At 30.1% G+C, this 19,962-nt stretch overlaps 1 protein-coding gene across 4 annotated transcripts in view; it reads left to right on the forward strand.

The window, feature by feature from the left end:
* The window catches only part of LOC139485911 (adhesive plaque matrix protein 2-like), a 48,322-nt gene that overhangs the window by 20,312 nt on the left and 8,048 nt on the right, over positions 1 to 19,962 (forward strand). For 2 of the 4 annotated variants that reach the window (XM_071270576.1, XM_071270577.1), the window contains 10 exons: positions 795 to 902; positions 2,867 to 2,974; positions 4,940 to 5,047; positions 7,012 to 7,119; positions 9,093 to 9,200; positions 11,167 to 11,274; positions 13,239 to 13,346; positions 15,313 to 15,420; positions 17,387 to 17,494; positions 19,459 to 19,566. In XM_071270576.1, coding sequence (XP_071126677.1) covers positions 795 to 902; positions 2,867 to 2,974; positions 4,940 to 5,047; positions 7,012 to 7,119; positions 9,093 to 9,200; positions 11,167 to 11,274; positions 13,239 to 13,346; positions 15,313 to 15,420; positions 17,387 to 17,494; positions 19,459 to 19,566 — 1,080 coding nt within the window. The remainder of the gene's footprint in view (positions 1 to 794; positions 903 to 2,866; positions 2,975 to 4,939; positions 5,048 to 7,011; positions 7,120 to 9,092; positions 9,201 to 11,166; positions 11,275 to 13,238; positions 13,347 to 15,312; positions 15,421 to 17,386; positions 17,495 to 19,458; positions 19,567 to 19,962) is intronic. The other 2 variants (XM_071270579.1, XM_071270578.1) reach the window with 2 other exon arrangements.

Consider the following 19,962-nt stretch of genomic DNA (forward strand, 5'->3'; position numbering starts at 1 on the left):
TTAGCTGCCTCGTTGGAAACTTTCACGTCTTCTTAATTTCAAATCGTACAAATCATTAAGTCATGGTGAATTTAGTCCCCCTCCCCTGGCCTACATACATACATTGCTCGGGGTTTCTGTTTCAATTTTTTCTTCTATTATAAGACCATCAATGTTTACATAAAATTACAAATCTTCATAACTGTGAAGTTCAGTATCACTGAAGATACATATATGTTCAAGGTGTGTACATTGACTTATACAATTGGTACATGTACAGTTTATTAATTGTAATTCAGGAATTAACTTTATTTATGTTCATAGATTTCTTCATTTTTTTGATGTGGTATGATTGCCAATGAGACAACTGTCCACAAGAGACAAACATGACAAAGACATTAACAACTATAGGTCAACGTACGGCCTTCAACAATGAGCAAACCCCATACCGCATAGTCAGTTAAAAAGGCCCCGATAAGACAATGTAAAACAATTCAAACGAATTATTGTTTGTCTTTTTCATTTATCATGGCGTTGTCAGTTTATTTTCGATTTATGAGTTTGACTGTTAATCTGGTTTCTTTCGCCCCTCTGTTGTTGACTGGAAATACCCTTTTGCTGATTTACAGCTCTGATTGGTTTTACGACATGCTAAAAAAAACATAAAACTGATCGCCAAAATATAGCTTAAAGTGCTGAAAGTGGAATTAAAACACAAAGAGTTAATAAACATATATTTGTTATCTTATAAAAATTGTGTTATATATATTTGTAAATATATAGAGATTGTATGTAAAATTATTATGATTTTATAGATAGATGTGATCCTAACCCATGTCAAAATAATGGAAGTTGTGTGGATTTCAAAGAAAATTACACATGTGTATGTACTGATGGTTGGAAAGGGGAAAACTGTACAACAGGTGAAATTAATTTCCAGTCTTGTTTGCCATGTCTAAAATATAACAACAAAAGTTTTCATTTAAGAAATCAGCTATAAATAAGGGGCATATTTTAAAGTCTGATTTGTTTTTCTGTCATGTAGTGGGCATCGACAAATTAAATGACTAAATGTACTGCAACTTACTAAACTCAACTGATTAAAAAAGGAACTATGTGCTACTATTTCCAGGTTTTATCAACCATTTTCTACATAAGGAAATACCTGTTACAGTCAATAATTTGACAGTTGTTACCCATTCGTTAGTTATGTTTGAGCTTCTGATTTTGCCATTTTATGAAGGACTTTCAGTTTGAATTACTCTTCAAATGCGATATTTTTGTTAATTTACGTTTAAAGAAAGAGGAGGCAACACTATAGTGTGAATAGTTAACTGTAATATAGAGTTCAGCAGTTTTTGTAATCATATTTCATAAAAGGCACCAGGCTGATAATTTTCTACGCCAAACGTGCGTTTTGTCAATAAATAACTCATAAATAAAAGAAAAGCTCAATGAGGTTCTTAATTATAATTCAAAATTTTTTAAAATAATTTGTCGGAATGTAGTTTATGTCATTTTTTTTTTAAGATATGATATAAAAAAAATATGGGTCACTGGTTTTTAATCACGCTCTAGGTTGTAACAAACTGACTAATTTTGTATAGATTACTCAAGAAAAAGCCAAATTTGTGCGATGAAAAGAAAACTACACCATACAATTTTAAGAAAAAGTATGACAAGCTCTAATAATAAGCTTTCAGATGTGCAGAAGAAACTATTTGGTTATCGAACTCGTTTTCTTGGTGCATAATAAAATACATAAATTCACATAATATTCTATTGTTTAAGTATTTTGATCTGATTTGTCTCCCCTAATAATTGAGTTATTTTTTCTTATGTTGGGAAATAATAAGTTAAACAATGGAGTTTTGTTGGTGTTTTTTTTTGGGGTCACCGTTAATCATATCTATTTTTCATTTATTATGTTTAACATAAATCAGCATGTATGTCTTTATTATTTGTCGTTAAAATTTTATTACATTAAGTCATGTTATGACCTATGAGATCTATGCGATAAATGTTTTATAAATATTTGTGATAACCGAATTTGACGTTTATCTGATTAAAAATATGTCTTGAATTCTAATGGTTAGCTGCCTCGTTGGAAACTTTCACGTCTTCCTAATTTCAAATCGTACAAATCATTAAGTCATGGTGAATTTAGTCCCCCCTCCCCTGGCCTACATACATACATTGCTCGGGGTTTCTGTTTCAATTTTTTCTTCTATTATAAGACCATCAATGTTTACATAAAATTACAAATCTTCATAACTGTGAAGTTCAGTATCACTGAAGATACATATATGTTCAAGGTGTGTACATTGACTTATACAATTGGTACATGTACAGTTTATTATTTGTAATTCAGGAATTAACTTTATTTATGTTCATAGATTTCTTCATTTTTTTGATGTGGTATGATTGCCAATGAGACAACTGTCCACAAGAGACAAACATGACAAAGACATTAACAACTATAGGTCAACGTACGGCCTTCAACAATGAGCAAACCCCATACCGCATAGTCAGTTAAAAAGGCCCCGATAAGACAATGTAAAACAATTCAAACGAATTATTGTTTGTCTTTTTCATTTATCATGGCGTTGTCAGTTTATTTTCGATTTATGAGTTTGACTGTTAATCTGGTTTCTTTCGCCCCTCTGTTGTTGACTGGAAATACCCTTTTGCTGATTTACAGCTCTGATTGGTTTTACGGCATGCTAAAAAAAACATAAAACTGATCGCCAAAATATAGCTTAAAGTGCTGAAAGTGGAATTAAAACACAAAGAGTTAATAAACATATATTTGTTATCTTATAAAAATTGTGTTATATATATTTGTAAATATATAGAGATTGTATGTAAAATTATTATGATTTTATAGATAGATGTGATCCTAACCCATGTCAAAATAATGGAAGTTGTGTGGATTTCAAAGAAAATTACACATGTGTATGTACTGATGGTTGGAAAGGGGAAAACTGTACAACAGGTGAAATTAATTTCCAGTCTTGTTTGCCATGTCTAAAATATAACAACAAAAGTTTTCATTTAAGAAATCAGCTATAATTAAGGGGCATATTTTAATGTCTGATTTGTTTTTCTGTCATGTAGTGGGCATCGACAAATTAAATGACTAAATGTACTGCAACTTACTAAACTCAACTGATTAAAAAAGGAACTATGTGCTACTATTTCCAGGTTTTATCAACCATTTTCTACATAAGGAAATACCTGTTACAGTCAATAATTTGACAGTTGTTACCCATTCGTTAGTTATGTTTGAGCTTCTGATTTTGCCATTTTATGAAGGACTTTCAGTTTGAATTACTCTTCAAATGCGATATTTTTGTTAATTTACGTTTAAAGAAAGAGGAGGCAACACTATAGTGTGAATAGTTAACTGTAATATAGAGTTCAGCAGTTTTTGTAATCATATTTCATAAAAGGCACCAGGCTGATAATTTTCTACGCCAAACGTGCGTTTTGTCAATAAATAACTCATAAATAAAAGAAAAGCTCAATGAGGTTCTTAATTATAATTCAAAATTTTTTAAAATAATTTGTCGGAATGTAGTTTATGTCATTTTTTTTTTAAGATATGATATAAAAAAAATATGGGTCACTGGTTTTTAATCACGCTCTAGGTTGTAACAAACTGACTAATTTTGTATAGATTACTCAAGAAAAAGCCAAATTTGTGCGATGAAAAGAAAACTACACCATATAATTTTAAGAAAAAGTATGACAAGCTCTAATAATAAGCTTTCAGATGTGCAGAAGAAACTATTGGGTTATCGAACTCGTTTTCTTGGTGCATAATAAAATACATAAATTCACATAATATTCTATTGTTTAAGTAACTTGATCTGATTTGTCTCCCCTAATAATTGAGTTATTTTTTCTTATGTTGGGAAATAATAAGTTAAACAATGGAGTTTTGTTGGTGTTTTTTTTTTGGGGTCACCGTTAATCATATCTATTTTTCATTTATTATGTTTTACATAAATCAGCCTGTATGTCTTTATTATTTGTCGTTAAAATTTTATTACATTAAGTCATGTTATGACCTATGAGATCTATGCGATAAATGTTTTATAAATATTTGTGATAACCGAATTTGACGTTTATCTGATTAAAAATATGTCTTGAATTCTAATGGTTAGCTGCCTCGTTGGAAACTTTCACGTCTTCCTAATTTCAAATCGTACAAATCATTAAGTCATGGTGAATTTAGTCCCCCCTCCCCTGGCCTACATACATACATTGCTCGGGGTTTCTGTTTCAATTTTTTCTTCTATTATAAGACCATCAATGTTTACATAAAATTACAAATCTTCATAACTGTGAAGTTCAGTATCACTGAAGATACATATATGTTCAAGGTGTGTACATTGACTTATACAATTGGTACATGTACAGTTTATTAATTGTAATTCAGGAATTAACTTTATTTATGTTCATAGATTTCTTCATTTTTTTGATGTGGTATGATTGCCAATGAGACAACTGTCCACAAGAGACAAACATGACAAAGACATTAACAACTATAGGTCAACGTACGGCCTTCAACAATGAGCAAACCCCATACCGCATAGTCAGTTAAAAAGGCCCCGATAAGACAATGTAAAACAATTCAAACGAATTATTGTTTGTCTTTTTCATTTATCATGGCGTTGTCAGTTTATTTTCGATTTATGAGTTTGACTGTTAATCTGGTTTCTTTCGCCCCTCTGTTGTTGACTGGAAATACCCTTTTGCTGATTTACAGCTCTGATTGGTTTTACGACATGCTAAAAAAAACATAAAACTGATCGCCAAAATATAGCTTAAAGTGCTGAAAGTGGAATTAAAACACAAAGAGTTAATAAACATATATTTGTTATCTTATAAAAATTGTGTTATATATATTTGTAAATATATAGAGATTGTATGTAAAATTATTATGATTTTATAGATAGATGTGATCCTAACCCATGTCAAAATAATGGAAGTTGTGTGGATTTCAAAGAAAATTACACATGTGTATGTACTGATGGTTGGAAAGGGGAAAACTGTACAACAGGTGAAATTAATTTCCAGTCTTGTTTGCCATGTCTAAAATATAACAACAAAAGTTTTCATTTAAGAAATCAGCTATAATTAAGGGGCATATTTTAATGTCTGATTTGTTTTTCTGTCATGTAGTGGGCATCGACAAATTAAATGACTAAATGTACTGCAACTACTAAACTGAACTGATTAAAAAAGGAACTATGTGCTACTATTTCCAGGTTTTATCAAACATTTTCTACATAAGGAAATACCTGTTACAGTCAATAATTTGACAGTTGTTACCCATTCGTTAGTTATGTTTGAGCTTCTGATTTTGCCATTTTATGAAGGACTTTCAGTTTGAATTACTCTTCAAATGCGATATTTTTGTTAATTTACGTTTAAAGAAAGAGGAGGCAACACTATAGTGTGAATAGTTAACTGTAATATAGAGTTCAGCAGTTTTTGTAATCATATTTCATAAAAGGCACCAGGCTGATAATTTTCTACGCCAAACGTGCGTTTTGTCAATAAATAACTCATAAATAAAAGAAAAGCTCAATGAGGTTCTTAATTATAATTCAAAATTTTTTAAAATAATTTGTCGGAATGTAGTTTATGTCATTTTTTTTTTAAGATATGATATAAAAAAAATATGGGTCACTGGTTTTTAATCACGCTCTAGGTTGTAACAAACTGACTAATTTTGTATAGATTACTCAAGAAAAAGCCAAATTTGTGCGATGAAAAGAAAACTACACCATATAATTTTAAGAAAAAGTATGACAAGCTCTAATAATAAGCTTTCAGATGTGCAGAAGAAACTATTGGGTTATCGAACTCGTTTTCTTGGTGCATAATAAAATACATAAATTCACATAATATTCTATTGTTTAAGTAACTTGATCTGATTTGTCTCCCCTAATAATTGAGTTATTTTTTCTTATGTTGGGAAATAATAAGTTAAACAATGGAGTTTTGTTGGTGTTTTTTTTTTGGGGTCACCGTTAATCATATCTATTTTTCATTTATTATGTTTTACATAAATCAGCCTGTATGTCTTTATTATTTGTCGTTAAAATTTTATTACATTAAGTCATGTTATGACCTATGAGATCTATGCGATAAATGTTTTATAAATATTTGTGATAACCGAATTTGACGTTTATCTGATTAAAAATATGTCTTGAATTCTAATGGTTAGCTGCCTCGTTGGAAACTTTCACGTCTTCCTAATTTCAAATCGTACAAATCATTAAGTCATGGTGAATTTAGTCCCCCCTCCCCTGGCCTACATACATACATTGCTCGGGGTTTCTGTTTCAATTTTTTCTTCTATTATAAGACCATCAATGTTTACATAAAATTACAAATCTTCATAACTGTGAAGTTCAGTATCACTGAAGATACATATATGTTCAAGGTGTGTACATTGACTTATACAATTGGTACATGTACAGTTTATTAATTGTAATTCAGGAATTAACTTTATTTATGTTCATAGATTTCTTCATTTTTTTGATGTGGTATGATTGCCAATGAGACAACTGTCCACAAGAGACAAACATGACAAAGACATTAACAACTATAGGTCAACGTACGGCCTTCAACAATGAGCAAACCCCATACCGCATAGTCAGTTAAAAAGGCCCCGATAAGACAATGTAAAACAATTCAAACGAATTATTGTTTGTCTTTTTCATTTATCATGGCGTTGTCAGTTTATTTTCGATTTATGAGTTTGACTGTTAATCTGGTTTCTTTCGCCCCTCTGTTGTTGACTGGAAATACCCTTTTGCTGATTTACAGCTCTGATTGGTTTTACGACATGCTAAAAAAAACATAAAACTGATCGCCAAAATATAGCTTAAAGTGCTGAAAGTGGAATTAAAACACAAAGAGTTAATAAACATATATTTGTTATCTTATAAAAATGGTGTTATATATATTTGTAAATATATAGAGATTGTATGTAAAATTATTATGATTTTATAGATAGATGTGATCCTAACCCATGTCAAAATAATGGAAGTTGTGTGGATTTCAAAGAAAATTACACATGTGTATGTACTGATGGTTGGAAAGGGGAAAACTGTACAACAGGTGAAATTAATTCCAGTCTTGTTTGCCATGTCTAAAATATAACAACAAAAGTTTTCATTTAAGAAATCAGCTATAATTAAGGGGCATATTTTAATGTCTGATTTGTTTTTCTGTCATGTAGTGGGCATCGACAAATTAAATGACTAAATGTACTGCAACTTACTAAACTGAACTGATTAAAAAAGGAACTATGTGCTACTATTTCCAGGTTTTATCAAACATTTTCTACATAAGGAAATACCTGTTACAGTCAATAATTTGACAGTTGTTACCCATTCGTTAGTTATGTTTGAGCTTCTGATTTTGCCATTTTATGAAGGACTTTCAGTTTGAATTACTCTTCAAATGCGATATTTTTGTTAATTTACGTTTAAAGAAAGAGGAGGCAACACTATAGTGTGAATAGTTAACTGTAATATAGAGTTCAGCAGTTTTTGTAATCATATTTCATAAAAGGCACCAGGCTGATAATTTTCTACGCCAAACGTGCGTTTTGTCAATAAATAACTCATAAATAAAAGAAAAGCTCAATGAGGTTCTTAATTATAATTCAAAATTTTTTAAAATAATTTGTCGGAATGTAGTTTATGTCATTTTTTTTTAAAGATATGATATGAAAAAAATATGGGTCACTGGTTTTTAATCACGCTCTAGGTTGTAACAAACTGACTAATTTTGTATAGATTACTCAAGAAAAAGCCAAATTTGTGCGATGAAAAGAAAACTACACCATATAATTTTAAGAAAAAGTATGACAAGCTCTAATAATAACATGAATAAGCTTTCAGATGTGCAGAAGAAACTATTGGGTTATCGAACTCGTTTTCTTGGTGCATAATAAAATACATAAATTCACATAATATTCTATTGTTTAAGTAACTTGATCTGATTTGTCTCCCCTAATAATTGAGTTATTTTTTCTTATGTTGGGAAATAATAAGTTAAACAATGGAGTTTTGTTGGTGTTTTTTTTTTTGGGGTCACCGTTAATCATATCTATTTTTCATTTATTATGTTTTACATAAATCAGCCTGTATGTCTTTATTATTTGTCGTTAAAATTTTATTACATTAAGTCATGTTATGACCTATGAGATCTATGCGATAAATGTTTTATAAATATTTGTGATAACCGAATTTGACGTTTATCTGATTAAAAATATGTCTTGAATTCTAATGGTTAGCTGCCTCGTTGGAAACTTTCACGTCTTCCTAATTTCAAATCGTACAAATCATTAAGTCATGGTGAATTTAGTCCCCCCTCCCCTGGCCTACATACATACATTGCTCGGGGTTTCTGTTTCAATTTTTTCTTCTATTATAAGACCATCAATGTTTACATAAAATTACAAATCTTCATAACTGTGAAGTTCAGTATCACTGAAGATACATATATGTTCAAGGTGTGTACATTGACTTATACAATTGGTACATGTACAGTTTATTAATTGTAATTCAGGAATTAACTTTATTTATGTTCATAGATTTCTTCATTTTTTTGATGTGGTATGATTGCCAATGAGACAACTGTCCACAAGAGACAAACATGACAAAGACATTAACAACTATAGGTCAACGTACGGCCTTCAACAATGAGCAAACCCCATACCGCATAGTCAGTTAAAAAGGCCCCGATAAGACAATGTAAAACAATTCAAACGAATTATTGTTTGTCTTTTTCATTTATCATGGCGTTGTCAGTTTATTTTCGATTTATGAGTTTGACTGTTAATCTGGTTTCTTTCGCCCCTCTGTTGTTGACTGGAAATACCCTTTTGCTGATTTACAGCTCTGATTGGTTTTACGACATGCTAAAAAAAAACATAAAACTGATCGCCAAAATATAGCTTAAAGTGCTGAAAGTGGAATTAAAACACAAAGAGTTAATAAACATATATTTGTTATCTTATAAAAATTGTGTTATATATATTTGTAAATATATAGATTGTATGTAAAATTATTATGATTTTATAGATAGATGTGATCCTAACCCATGTCAAAATAATGGAAGTTGTGTGAATTTCAAAGAAAATTACACATGTGTATGTACTGATGGTTGGAAAGGGGAAAACTGTACAACAGGTGAAATTAATTTCCAGTCTTGTTTGCCATGTCTAAAATATAACAACAAAAGTTTTCATTTAAGAAATCAGCTATAATTAAGGGGCATATTTTAAAGTCTGATTTGTTTTTCTGTCATGTAGTGGGCATCGACAAATTAAATGACTAAATGTACTGCAACTTACTAAACTCAACTGATTAAAAAAGGAACTATGTGCTACTATTTCCAGGTTTTATCAACCATTTTCTACATAAGGAAATACCTGTTACAGTCAATAATTTGACAGTTGTTACCCATTCGTTAGTTATGTTTGAGCTTCTGATTTTGCCATTTTATGAAGGACTTTCAGTTTGAATTACTCTTCAAATGCGATATTTTTGTTAATTTACGTTTAAAGAAAGAGGAGGCAACACTATAGTGTGAATAGTTAACTGTAATATAGAGTTCAGCAGTTTTTGTAATCATATTTCATAAAAGGCACCAGGCTGATAATTTTCTACGCCAAACGTGCGTTTTGTCAATAAATAACTCATAAATAAAAGAAAAGCTCAATGAGGTTCTTAATTATAATTCAAAACTTTTTAAAATAATTTGTCGGAATGTAGTTTATGTCATTTTTTTTTTAAGATATGATATAAAAAAAATATGGGTCACTGGTTTTTAATCACGCTCTAGGTTGTAACAAACTGACTAATTTTGTATAGATTAATCAAGAAAAAGCCAAATTTGTGCGATGAAAAGAAAACTACACCATATAATTTTAAGAAAAAGTATGACAAGCTCTAATAATAAGCTTTCAGATGTGCAGAAGAAACTATTGGGTTATCGAACTCGTTTTCTTGGTGCATAATAAAATACATAAATTCACATAATATTCTATTGTTTAAGTAACTTGATCTGATTTGTCTCCCCTAATAATTGAGTTATTTTTTCTTCTGTTGGGAAATAATAAGTTAAACAATGGAGTTTTGTTGGTGTTTTTTTTTGGGGGGTCACCGTTAATCATATCTATTTTTCATTTATTATGTTTTACATAAATCAGCCTGTATGTCTTTATTATTTGTCGTTAAAATTTTATTACATTAAGTCATGTTATGACCTATGAGATCTATGCGATAAATGTTTTATAAATATTTGTGATAACCGAATTTGACGTTTATCTGATTAAAAATATGTCTTGAATTCTAATGGTTAGCTGCCTCGTTGGAAACTTTCACGTCTTCCTAATTTCAAATCGTACAAATCATTAAGTCATGGTGAATTTAGTCCCCCCTCCCCTGGCCTACATACATACATTGCTCGGGGTTTCTGTTTCAATTTTTTCTTCTATTATAAGACCATCAATGTTTACATAAAATTACAAATCTTCATAACTGTGAAGTTCAGTATCACTGAAGATACATATATGTTCAAGGTGTGTACATTGACTTATACAATTGGTACATGTACAGTTTATTAATTGTAATTCAGGAATTAACTTTATTTATGTTCATAGATTTCTTCATTTTTTTGATGTGGTATGATTGCCAATGAGACAACTGTCCACAAGAGACAAACATGACAAAGACATTAACAACTATAGGTCAACGTACGGCCTTCAACAATGAGCAAACCCCATACCGCATAGTCAGTTAAAAAGGCCCCGATAAGACAATGTAAAACAATTCCAACGAATTATTGTTTGTCTTTTTCATTTATCATGGCGTTGTCAGTTTATTTTCGATTTATGAGTTTGACTGTTAATCTGGTTTCTTTCGCCCCTCTGTTGTTGACTGGAAATACCCTTTTGCTGATTTACAGCTCTGATTGGTTTTACGACATGCTAAAAAAAACATAAAACTGATCGCCAAAATATAGCTTAAAGTGCTGAAAGTGGAATTAAAACACAAAGAGTTAATAAACATATATTTGTTATCTTATAAAAATTGTGTTATATATATTTGTAAATATATAGAGATTGTATGTAAAATTATTATGATTTTATAGATAGATGTGATCCTAACCCATGTCAAAATAATGGAAGTTGTGTGGATTTCAAAGAAAATTACACATGTGTATGTACTGATGGTTGGAAAGGGGAAAACTGTACAACAGGTGAAATTAATTTCCAGTCTTGTTTGCCATGTCTAAAATATAACAACAAAAGTTTTCATTTAAGAAATCAGCTATAATTAAGGGGCATATTTTAATGTCTGATTTGTTTTTCTGTCATGTAGTGGGCATCGACAAATTAAATGACTAAATGTACTGCAACTTACTTAACTCAACTGATTAAAAAAGGAACTATGTGCTACTATTTCCAGGTTTTATCAACCATTTTCTACATAAGGAAATACCTGTTACAGTCAATAATTTGACAGTTGTTACCCATTCGTTAGTTATGTTTGAGCTTCTGATTTTGCCATTTTATGAAGGACTTTCAGTTTGAATTACTCTTCAAATGCGATATTTTTGTTAATTTACGTTTAAAGAAAGAGGAGGCAACACTATAGTGTTAATAGTTAACTGTAATATAGAGTTCAGCAGTTTTTGTAATCATATTTCATAAAAGGCACCAGGCTGATAATTTTCTACGCCAAACGTGCGTTTTGTCAATAAATAACTCATAAATAAAAGAAAAGCTCAATGAGGTTCTTAATTATAATTCAAAATTTTTTAAAATAATTTGTCGGAATGTAGTTTATGTCATTTTTTTTTTTAAGATATGATATAAAAAAAATATGAGTCACTGGTTTTTAATCACGCTCTAGGTTGTAACAAACTGACTAATTGTGTATAGATTACTCAAGAAAAAGCCAAATTTGTGCGATGAAAAGAAAACTACACCATATAATTTTAAGAAAAAGTATGACAAGCTCTAATAATAAGCTTTCAGATGTGCAGAAGAAACTATTGGGTTATCGAACTCGTTTTCTTGGTGCATAATAAAATACATAAATTCACATAATATTCTATTGTTTAAGTAACTTGATCTGATTTGTCTCCCCTAATAATTGAGTTATTTTTTCTTATGTTGGGAAATAATAAGTTAAACAATGGAGTTTTGTTGGTGTTTTTTTTTGGGGTCACCGTTAATCATATCTATTTTTCATTTATTATGTTTTACATAAATCAGCCTGTATGTCTTTATTATTTGTCGTTAAAATTTTATTACATTAAGTCATGTTATGACCTATGAGATCTATGCGATAAATGTTTGATAAATATTTGTGATAACCGAATTTGACGTTTATCTGATTAAAAATATGTCTTGAATTCTAATGGTTAGCTGCCTCGTTGGAAACTTTCACGTCTTCCTAATTTCAAATCGTACAAATCATTAAGTCATGGTGAATTTAGTCCCCCCTCCCCTGGCCTACATACATACATTGCTCGGGGTTTCTGTTTCAATTTTTTCTTCTATTATAAGACCATCAATGTTTACATAAAATTACAAATCTTCATAACTGTGAAGTTCAGTATCACTGAAGATACATATATGTTCAAGGTGTGTACATTGACTTATACAATTGGTACATGTACAGTTTATTAATTGTAATTCAGGAATTAACTTTATTTATGTTCATAGATTTCTTCATTTTTTTGATGTGGTATGATTGCCAATGAGACAACTGTCCACAAGAGACAAACATGACAAAGACATTAACAACTATAGGTCAACGTACGGCCTTCAACAATGAGCAAACCCCATACCGCATAGTCAGTTAAAAAGGCCCCGATAAGACAATGTAAAACAATTCAAACGAATTATTGTTTGTCTTTTTCATTTATCATGGCGTTGTCAGTTTATTTTCGATTTATGAGTTTGACTGTTAATCTGGTTTCTTTCGCCCCTCTGTTGTTGACTGGAAATACCCTTTTGCTGATTTACAGCTCTGATTGGTTTTACGACATGCTAAAAAAAAACATAAAACTGATCGCCAAAATATAGCTTAAAGTGCTGAAAGTGGAATTAAAACACAAAGAGTTAATAAACATATATTTGTTATCTTATAAAAATTGTGTTATATATATTTGTAAATATATAGATTGTATGTAAAATTATTATGATTTTATAGATAGATGTGATCCTAACCCATGTCAAAATAATGGAAGTTGTGTGAATTTCAAAGAAAATTACACATGTGTATGTACTGATGGTTGGAAAGGGGAAAACTGTACAACAGGTGAAATTAATTTCCAGTCTTGTTTGCCATGTCTAAAATATAACAACAAAAGTTTTCATTTAAGAAATCAGCTATAATTAAGGGGCATATTTTAAAGTCTGATTTGTTTTTCTGTCATGTAGTGGGCATCGACAAATTAAATGACTAAATGTACTGCAACTTACTAAACTCAACTGATTAAAAAAGGAACTATGTGCTACTATTTCCAGGTTTTATCAACCATTTTCTACATAAGGAAATACCTGTTACAGTCAATAATTTGACAGTTGTTACCCATTCGTTAGTTATGTTTGAGCTTCTGATTTTGCCATTTTATGAAGGACTTTCAGTTTGAATTACTCTTCAAATGCGATATTTTTGTTAATTTACGTTTAAAGAAAGAGGAGGCAACACTATAGTGTGAATAGTTAACTGTAATATAGAGTTCAGCAGTTTTTGTAATCATATTTCATAAAAGGCACCAGGCTGATAATTTTCTACGCCAAACGTGCGTTTTGTCAATAAATAACTCATAAATAAAAGAAAAGCTCAATGAGGTTCTTAATTATAATTCAAAACTTTTTAAAATAATTTGTCGGAATGTAGTTTATGTCATTTTTTTTTTAAGATATGATATAAAAAAAATATGGGTCACTGGTTTTTAATCACGCTCTAGGTTGTAACAAACTGACTAATTTTGTATAGATTAATCAAGAAAAAGCCAAATTTGTGCGATGAAAAGAAAACTACACCATATAATTTTAAGAAAAAGTATGACAAGCTCTAATAATAAGCTTTCAGATGTGCAGAAGAAACTATTGGGTTATCGAACTCGTTTTCTTGGTGCATAATAAAATACATAAATTCACATAATATTCTATTGTTTAAGTAACTTGATCTGATTTGTCTCCCCTAATAATTGAGTTATTTTTTCTTCTGTTGGGAAATAATAAGTTAAACAATGGAGTTTTGTTGGTGTTTTTTTTTTTGGGGTCACCGTTAATCATATCTATTTTTCATTTATTATGTTTTACATAAATCAGCCTGTATGTCTTTATTATTTGTCGTTAAAATTTTATTACATTAAGTCATGTTATGACCTATGAGATCTATGCGATAAATGTTTTATAAATATTTGTGATAACCGAATTTGACGTTTATCTGATTAAAAATATGTCTTGAATTCTAATGGTTAGCTGCCTCGTTGGAAACTTTCACGTCTTCCTAATTTCAAATCGTACAAATCATTAAGTCATGGTGAATTTAGTCCCCCCTCCCCTGGCCTACATACATACATTGCTCGGGGTTTCTGTTTCAATTTTTTCTTCTATTATAAGACCATCAATGTTTACATAAAATTACAAATCTTCATAACTGTGAAGTTCAGTATCACTGAAGATACATATATGTTCAAGGTGTGTACATTGACTTATACAATTGGTACATGTACAGTTTATTAATTGTAATTCAGGAATTAACTTTATTTATGTTCATAGATTTCTTCATTTTTTTGATGTGGTATGATTGCCAATGAGACAACTGTCCACAAGAGACAAACATGACAAAGACATTAACAACTATAGGTCAACGTACGGCCTTCAACAATGAGCAAACCCCATACCGCATAGTCAGTTAAAAAGGCCCCGATAAGACAATGTAAAACAATTCCAACGAATTATTGTTTGTCTTTTTCATTTATCATGGCGTTGTCAGTTTATTTTCGATTTATGAGTTTGACTGTTAATCTGGTTTCTTTCGCCCCTCTGTTGTTGACTGGAAATACCCTTTTGCTGATTTACAGCTCTGATTGGTTTTACGACATGCTAAAAAAAACATAAAACTGATCGCCAAAATATAGCTTAAAGTGCTGAAAGTGGAATTAAAACACAAAGAGTTAATAAACATATATTTGTTATCTTATAAAAATTGTGTTATATATATTTGTAAATATATAGAGATTGTATGTAAAATTATTATGATTTTATAGATAGATGTGATCCTAACCCATGTCAAAATAATGGAAGTTGTGTGGATTTCAAAGAAAATTACACATGTGTATGTACTGATGGTTGGAAAGGGGAAAACTGTACAACAGGTGAAATTAATTTCCAGTCTTGTTTGCCATGTCTAAAATATAACAACAAAAGTTTTCATTTAAGAAATCAGCTATAATTAAGGGGCATATTTTAATGTCTGATTTGTTTTTCTGTCATGTAGTGGGCATCGACAAATTAAATGACTAAATGTACTGCAACTTACTTAACTCAACTGATTAAAAAAGGAACTATGTGCTACTATTTCCAGGTTTTATCAACCATTTTCTACATAAGGAAATACCTGTTACAGTCAATAATTTGACAGTTGTTACCCATTCGTTAGTTATGTTTGAGCTTCTGATTTTGCCATTTTATGAAGGACTTTCAGTTTGAATTACTCTTCAAATGCGATATTTTTGTTAATTTACGTTTAAAGAAAGAGGAGGCAACACTATAGTGTTAATAGTTAACTGTAATATAGAGTTCAGCAGTTTTTGTAATCATATTTCATAAAAGGCACCAGGCTGATAATTTTCTACGCCAAACGTGCGTTTTGTCAATAAATAACTCATAAATAAAAGAAAAGCTCAATGAGGTTCTTAATTATAATTCAAAATTTTTTAAAATAATTTGTCGGAATGTAGTTTATGTCATTTTTTTTTTTAAGATATGATATAAAAAAAATATGAGTCACTGGTTTTTAATCACGCTCTAGGTTGTAACAAACTGACTAATTTTGTATAGATTACTCAAGAAAAAGCCAAATTTGTGCGATGAAAAGAAAACTACACCATATAATTTTAAGAAAAAGTATGACAAGCTCTAATAATAAGCTTTCAGATGTGCAGAAGAAACTATTGGGTTATCGAACTCGTTTTCTTGGTGCATAATAAAATACATAAATTCACATAATATTCTATTGTTTAAGTAACTTGATCTGATTTGTCTCCCCTAATAATTGAGTTATTTTTTCTTATGTTGGGAAATAATAAGTTAAACAATGGAGTTTTGTTGGTGTTTTTTTTTGGGGTCACCGTTAATCATATCTATTTTTCATTTATTATGTTTTACATAAATCAGCCTGTATGTCTTTATTATTTGTCGTTAAAATTTTATTACATTAAGTCATGTTATGACCTATGAGATCTATGCGATAAATGTTTGATAAATATTTGTGATAACCGAATTTGACGTTTATCTGATTAAAAATATGTCTTGAATTCTAATGGTTAGCTGCCTCGTTGGAAACTTTCACGTCTTCCTAATTTCAAATCGTACAAATCATTAAGTCATGGTGAATTTAGTCCCCCCTCCCCTGGCCTACATACATACATTGCTCGGGGTTTCTGTTTCAATTTTTTCTTCTATTATAAGACCATCAATGTTTACATAAAATTACAAATCTTCATAACTGTGAAGTTCAGTATCACTGAAGATACATATATGTTCAAGGTGTGTACATTGACTTATACAATTGGTACATGTACAGTTTATTAATTGTAATTCAGGAATTAACTTTATTTATGTTCATAGATTTCTTCATTTTTTTGATGTGGTATGATTGCCAATGAGACAACTGTCCACAAGAGACAAACATGACAAAGACATTAACAACTATAGGTCAACGTACGGCCTTCAACAATGAGCAAACCCCATACCGCATAGTCAGTTAAAAAGGCCCCGATAAGACAATGTAAAACAATTCAAACGAATTATTGTTTGTCTTTTTCATTTATCATGGCGTTGTCAGTTTATTTTCGATTTATGAGTTTGACTGTTAATCTGGTTTCTTTCGCCCCTCTGTTGTTGACTGGAAATACCCTTTTGCTGATTTACAGCTCTGATTGGTTTTACGACATGCTAAAAAAAAACATAAAACTGATCGCCAAAATATAGCTTAAAGTGCTGAAAGTGGAATTAAAACACAAAGAGTTAATAAACATATATTTGTTATCTTATAAAAATTGTGTTATATATATTTGTAAATATATAGAGATTGTATGTAAAATTATTATGATTTTATAGATAGATGTGATCCTAACCCATGTCAAAATAATGGAAGTTGTGTGGATTTCAAAGAAAATTACACATGTGTATGTACTGATGGTTGGAAAGGGGAAAACTGTACAACAGGTGAAATTAATTTCCAGTCTTGTTTGCCATGTCTAAAATATAACAACAAAAGTTTTCATTTAAGAAATCAGCTATAATTAAGGGGCATATTTTAATGTCTGATTTGTTTTTCTGTCATGTAGTGGGCATCGACAAATTAAATGACTAAATGTACTGCAACTTACTAAACTCAACTGATTAAAAAAGGAACTATGTGCTACTATTTCCAGGTTTTATCAACCATTTTCTACATAAGGAAATACCTGTTACAGTCAATAATTTGACAGTTGTTACCCATTCGTTAGTTATGTTTGAGCTTCTGATTTTGCCATTTTATGAAGGACTTTCAGTTTGAATTACTCTTCAAATGCGATATTTTTGTTAATTTACGTTTAAAGAAAGAGGAGGCAACAATAAGTGTGAATAGTTAACTGTAATATAGAGTTCAGCAGTTTTTGTAATCATATTTCATAAAAGGCACCAGGCTGATAATTTTCTACGCCAAACGTGCGTTTTGTCAATAAATAACTCATAAATAAAAGAAAAGCTCAATGAGGTTCTTAATTATAATTCAAAATTTTTTAAAATAATTTGTCGGAATGTAGTTTATGTCATTTTTTTTTTTAAGATATGATATAAAAAAAATATGGGTCACTGGTTTTTAATCACGCTCTAGGTTGTAACAAACTGACTAATTTTGTATAGATTAATCAAGAAAAAGCCAAATTTGTGCGATGAAAAGAAAACTACACCATATAATTTTAAGAAAAAGTATGACAAGCTCTAATAATAAGCTTTCAGATGTGCAGAAGAAACTATTGGGTTATCGAACTCGTTTTCTTGGTGCATAATAAAATACATAAATTCACATAATATTCTATTGTTTAAGTAACTTGATCTGATTTGTCTCCCCTAATAATTGAGTTATTTTTTCTTATGTTGGGAAATAATAAGTTAAACAATGGAGTTTTGTTGGTGTTTTTTTTTGGGGTCACCGTTAATCATATCTATTTTTCATTTATTATGTTTTACATAAATCAGCCTGTATGTCTTTATTATTTGTCGTTAAAATTTTATTACATTAAGTCATGTTATGACCTATGAGATCTATACGATAAATGTTTTATAAATATTTGTGATAACCGAATTTGACGTTTATCTGATTAAAAATATGTCTTGAATTCTAATGGTTAGCTGCCTCGTTGGAAACTTTCACGTCTTCCTAATTTCAAATCGTACAAATCATTAAGTCATGGTGAATTTAGTCCCCCCTCCCCTGTCCTACATACATACATTGCTCGGGGTTTCTGTTTCAATTTTTTCTTCTATTATAAGACCATCAATGTTTACATAAAATTACAAATCTTCATAACTGTGAAGTTCAGTATCACTGAAGATACATATATGTTCAAGGTGTGTACATTGACTTATACAATTGGTACATGTACAGTTTATTAATTGTAATTCAGGAATTAACTTTATTTATGTTCATAGATTTCTTCATTTTTTTGATGTGGTATGATTGCCAATGAGACAACTGTCCACAAGAGACAAACATGACAAAGACATTAACAACTATAGGTCAACGTACGGCCTTCAACAATGAGCAAACCCCATACCGCATAGTCAGTTAAAAAGGCCCCGATAAGACAATGTAAAACAATTCAAACGAATTATTGTTTGTCTTTTTCATTTATCATGGCGTTGTCAGTTTATTTTCGATTTATGAGTTTGACTGTTAATCTGGTTTCTTTCGCCCCTCTGTTGTTGACTGGAAATACCCTTTTGCTGATTTACAGCTCTGATTGGTTTTACGACATGCTAAAAAAAACATAAAACTGATCGCCAAAATATAGCTTAAAGTGCTGAAAGTGGAATTAAAACACAAAGAGTTAATAAACATATATTTGTTATCTTATAAAAATGGTGTTATATATATTTGTAAATATATAGAGATTGTATGTAAAATTATTATGATTTTATAGATAGATGTGATCCTAACCCATGTCAAAATAATGGAAGTTGTGTGGATTTCAAAGAAAATTACACATGTGTATGTACTGATGGTTGGAAAGGGGAAAACTGTACAACAGGTGAAATTAATTTCCAGTCTTGTTTGCCATGTCTAAAATATAACAACAAAAGTTTTCATTTAAGAAATCAGCTATAATTAAGGGGCATATTTTAAAGTCTGATTTGTTTTTTCTGTCATGTAGTGGGCATCGACAAATTAAATGACTAAATGTACTGCAACTTACTAAACTCAACTGATTAAAAAAGGAACTATGTGCTACTATTTCCAGGTTTTATCAACCATTTTCTACATAAGGAAATACCTGTTACAGTCAATAATTTGACAGTTGTTACCCATTCGTTAGTTATGTTTGAGCTTCTGATTTTGCCATTTTATGAAGGACTTTCAGTTTGAATTACTCTTCAAATGCGATATTTTTGTTAATTTACGTTTAAAGAAAGAGGAGGCAACACTA

The sequence above is a fragment of the Mytilus edulis genome, chromosome 8 (genome assembly GCF_963676685.1).
Source record: "Mytilus edulis chromosome 8, xbMytEdul2.2, whole genome shotgun sequence".
NCBI classification, from domain to species: Eukaryota; Metazoa; Mollusca; class Bivalvia; order Mytilida; family Mytilidae; genus Mytilus; species Mytilus edulis.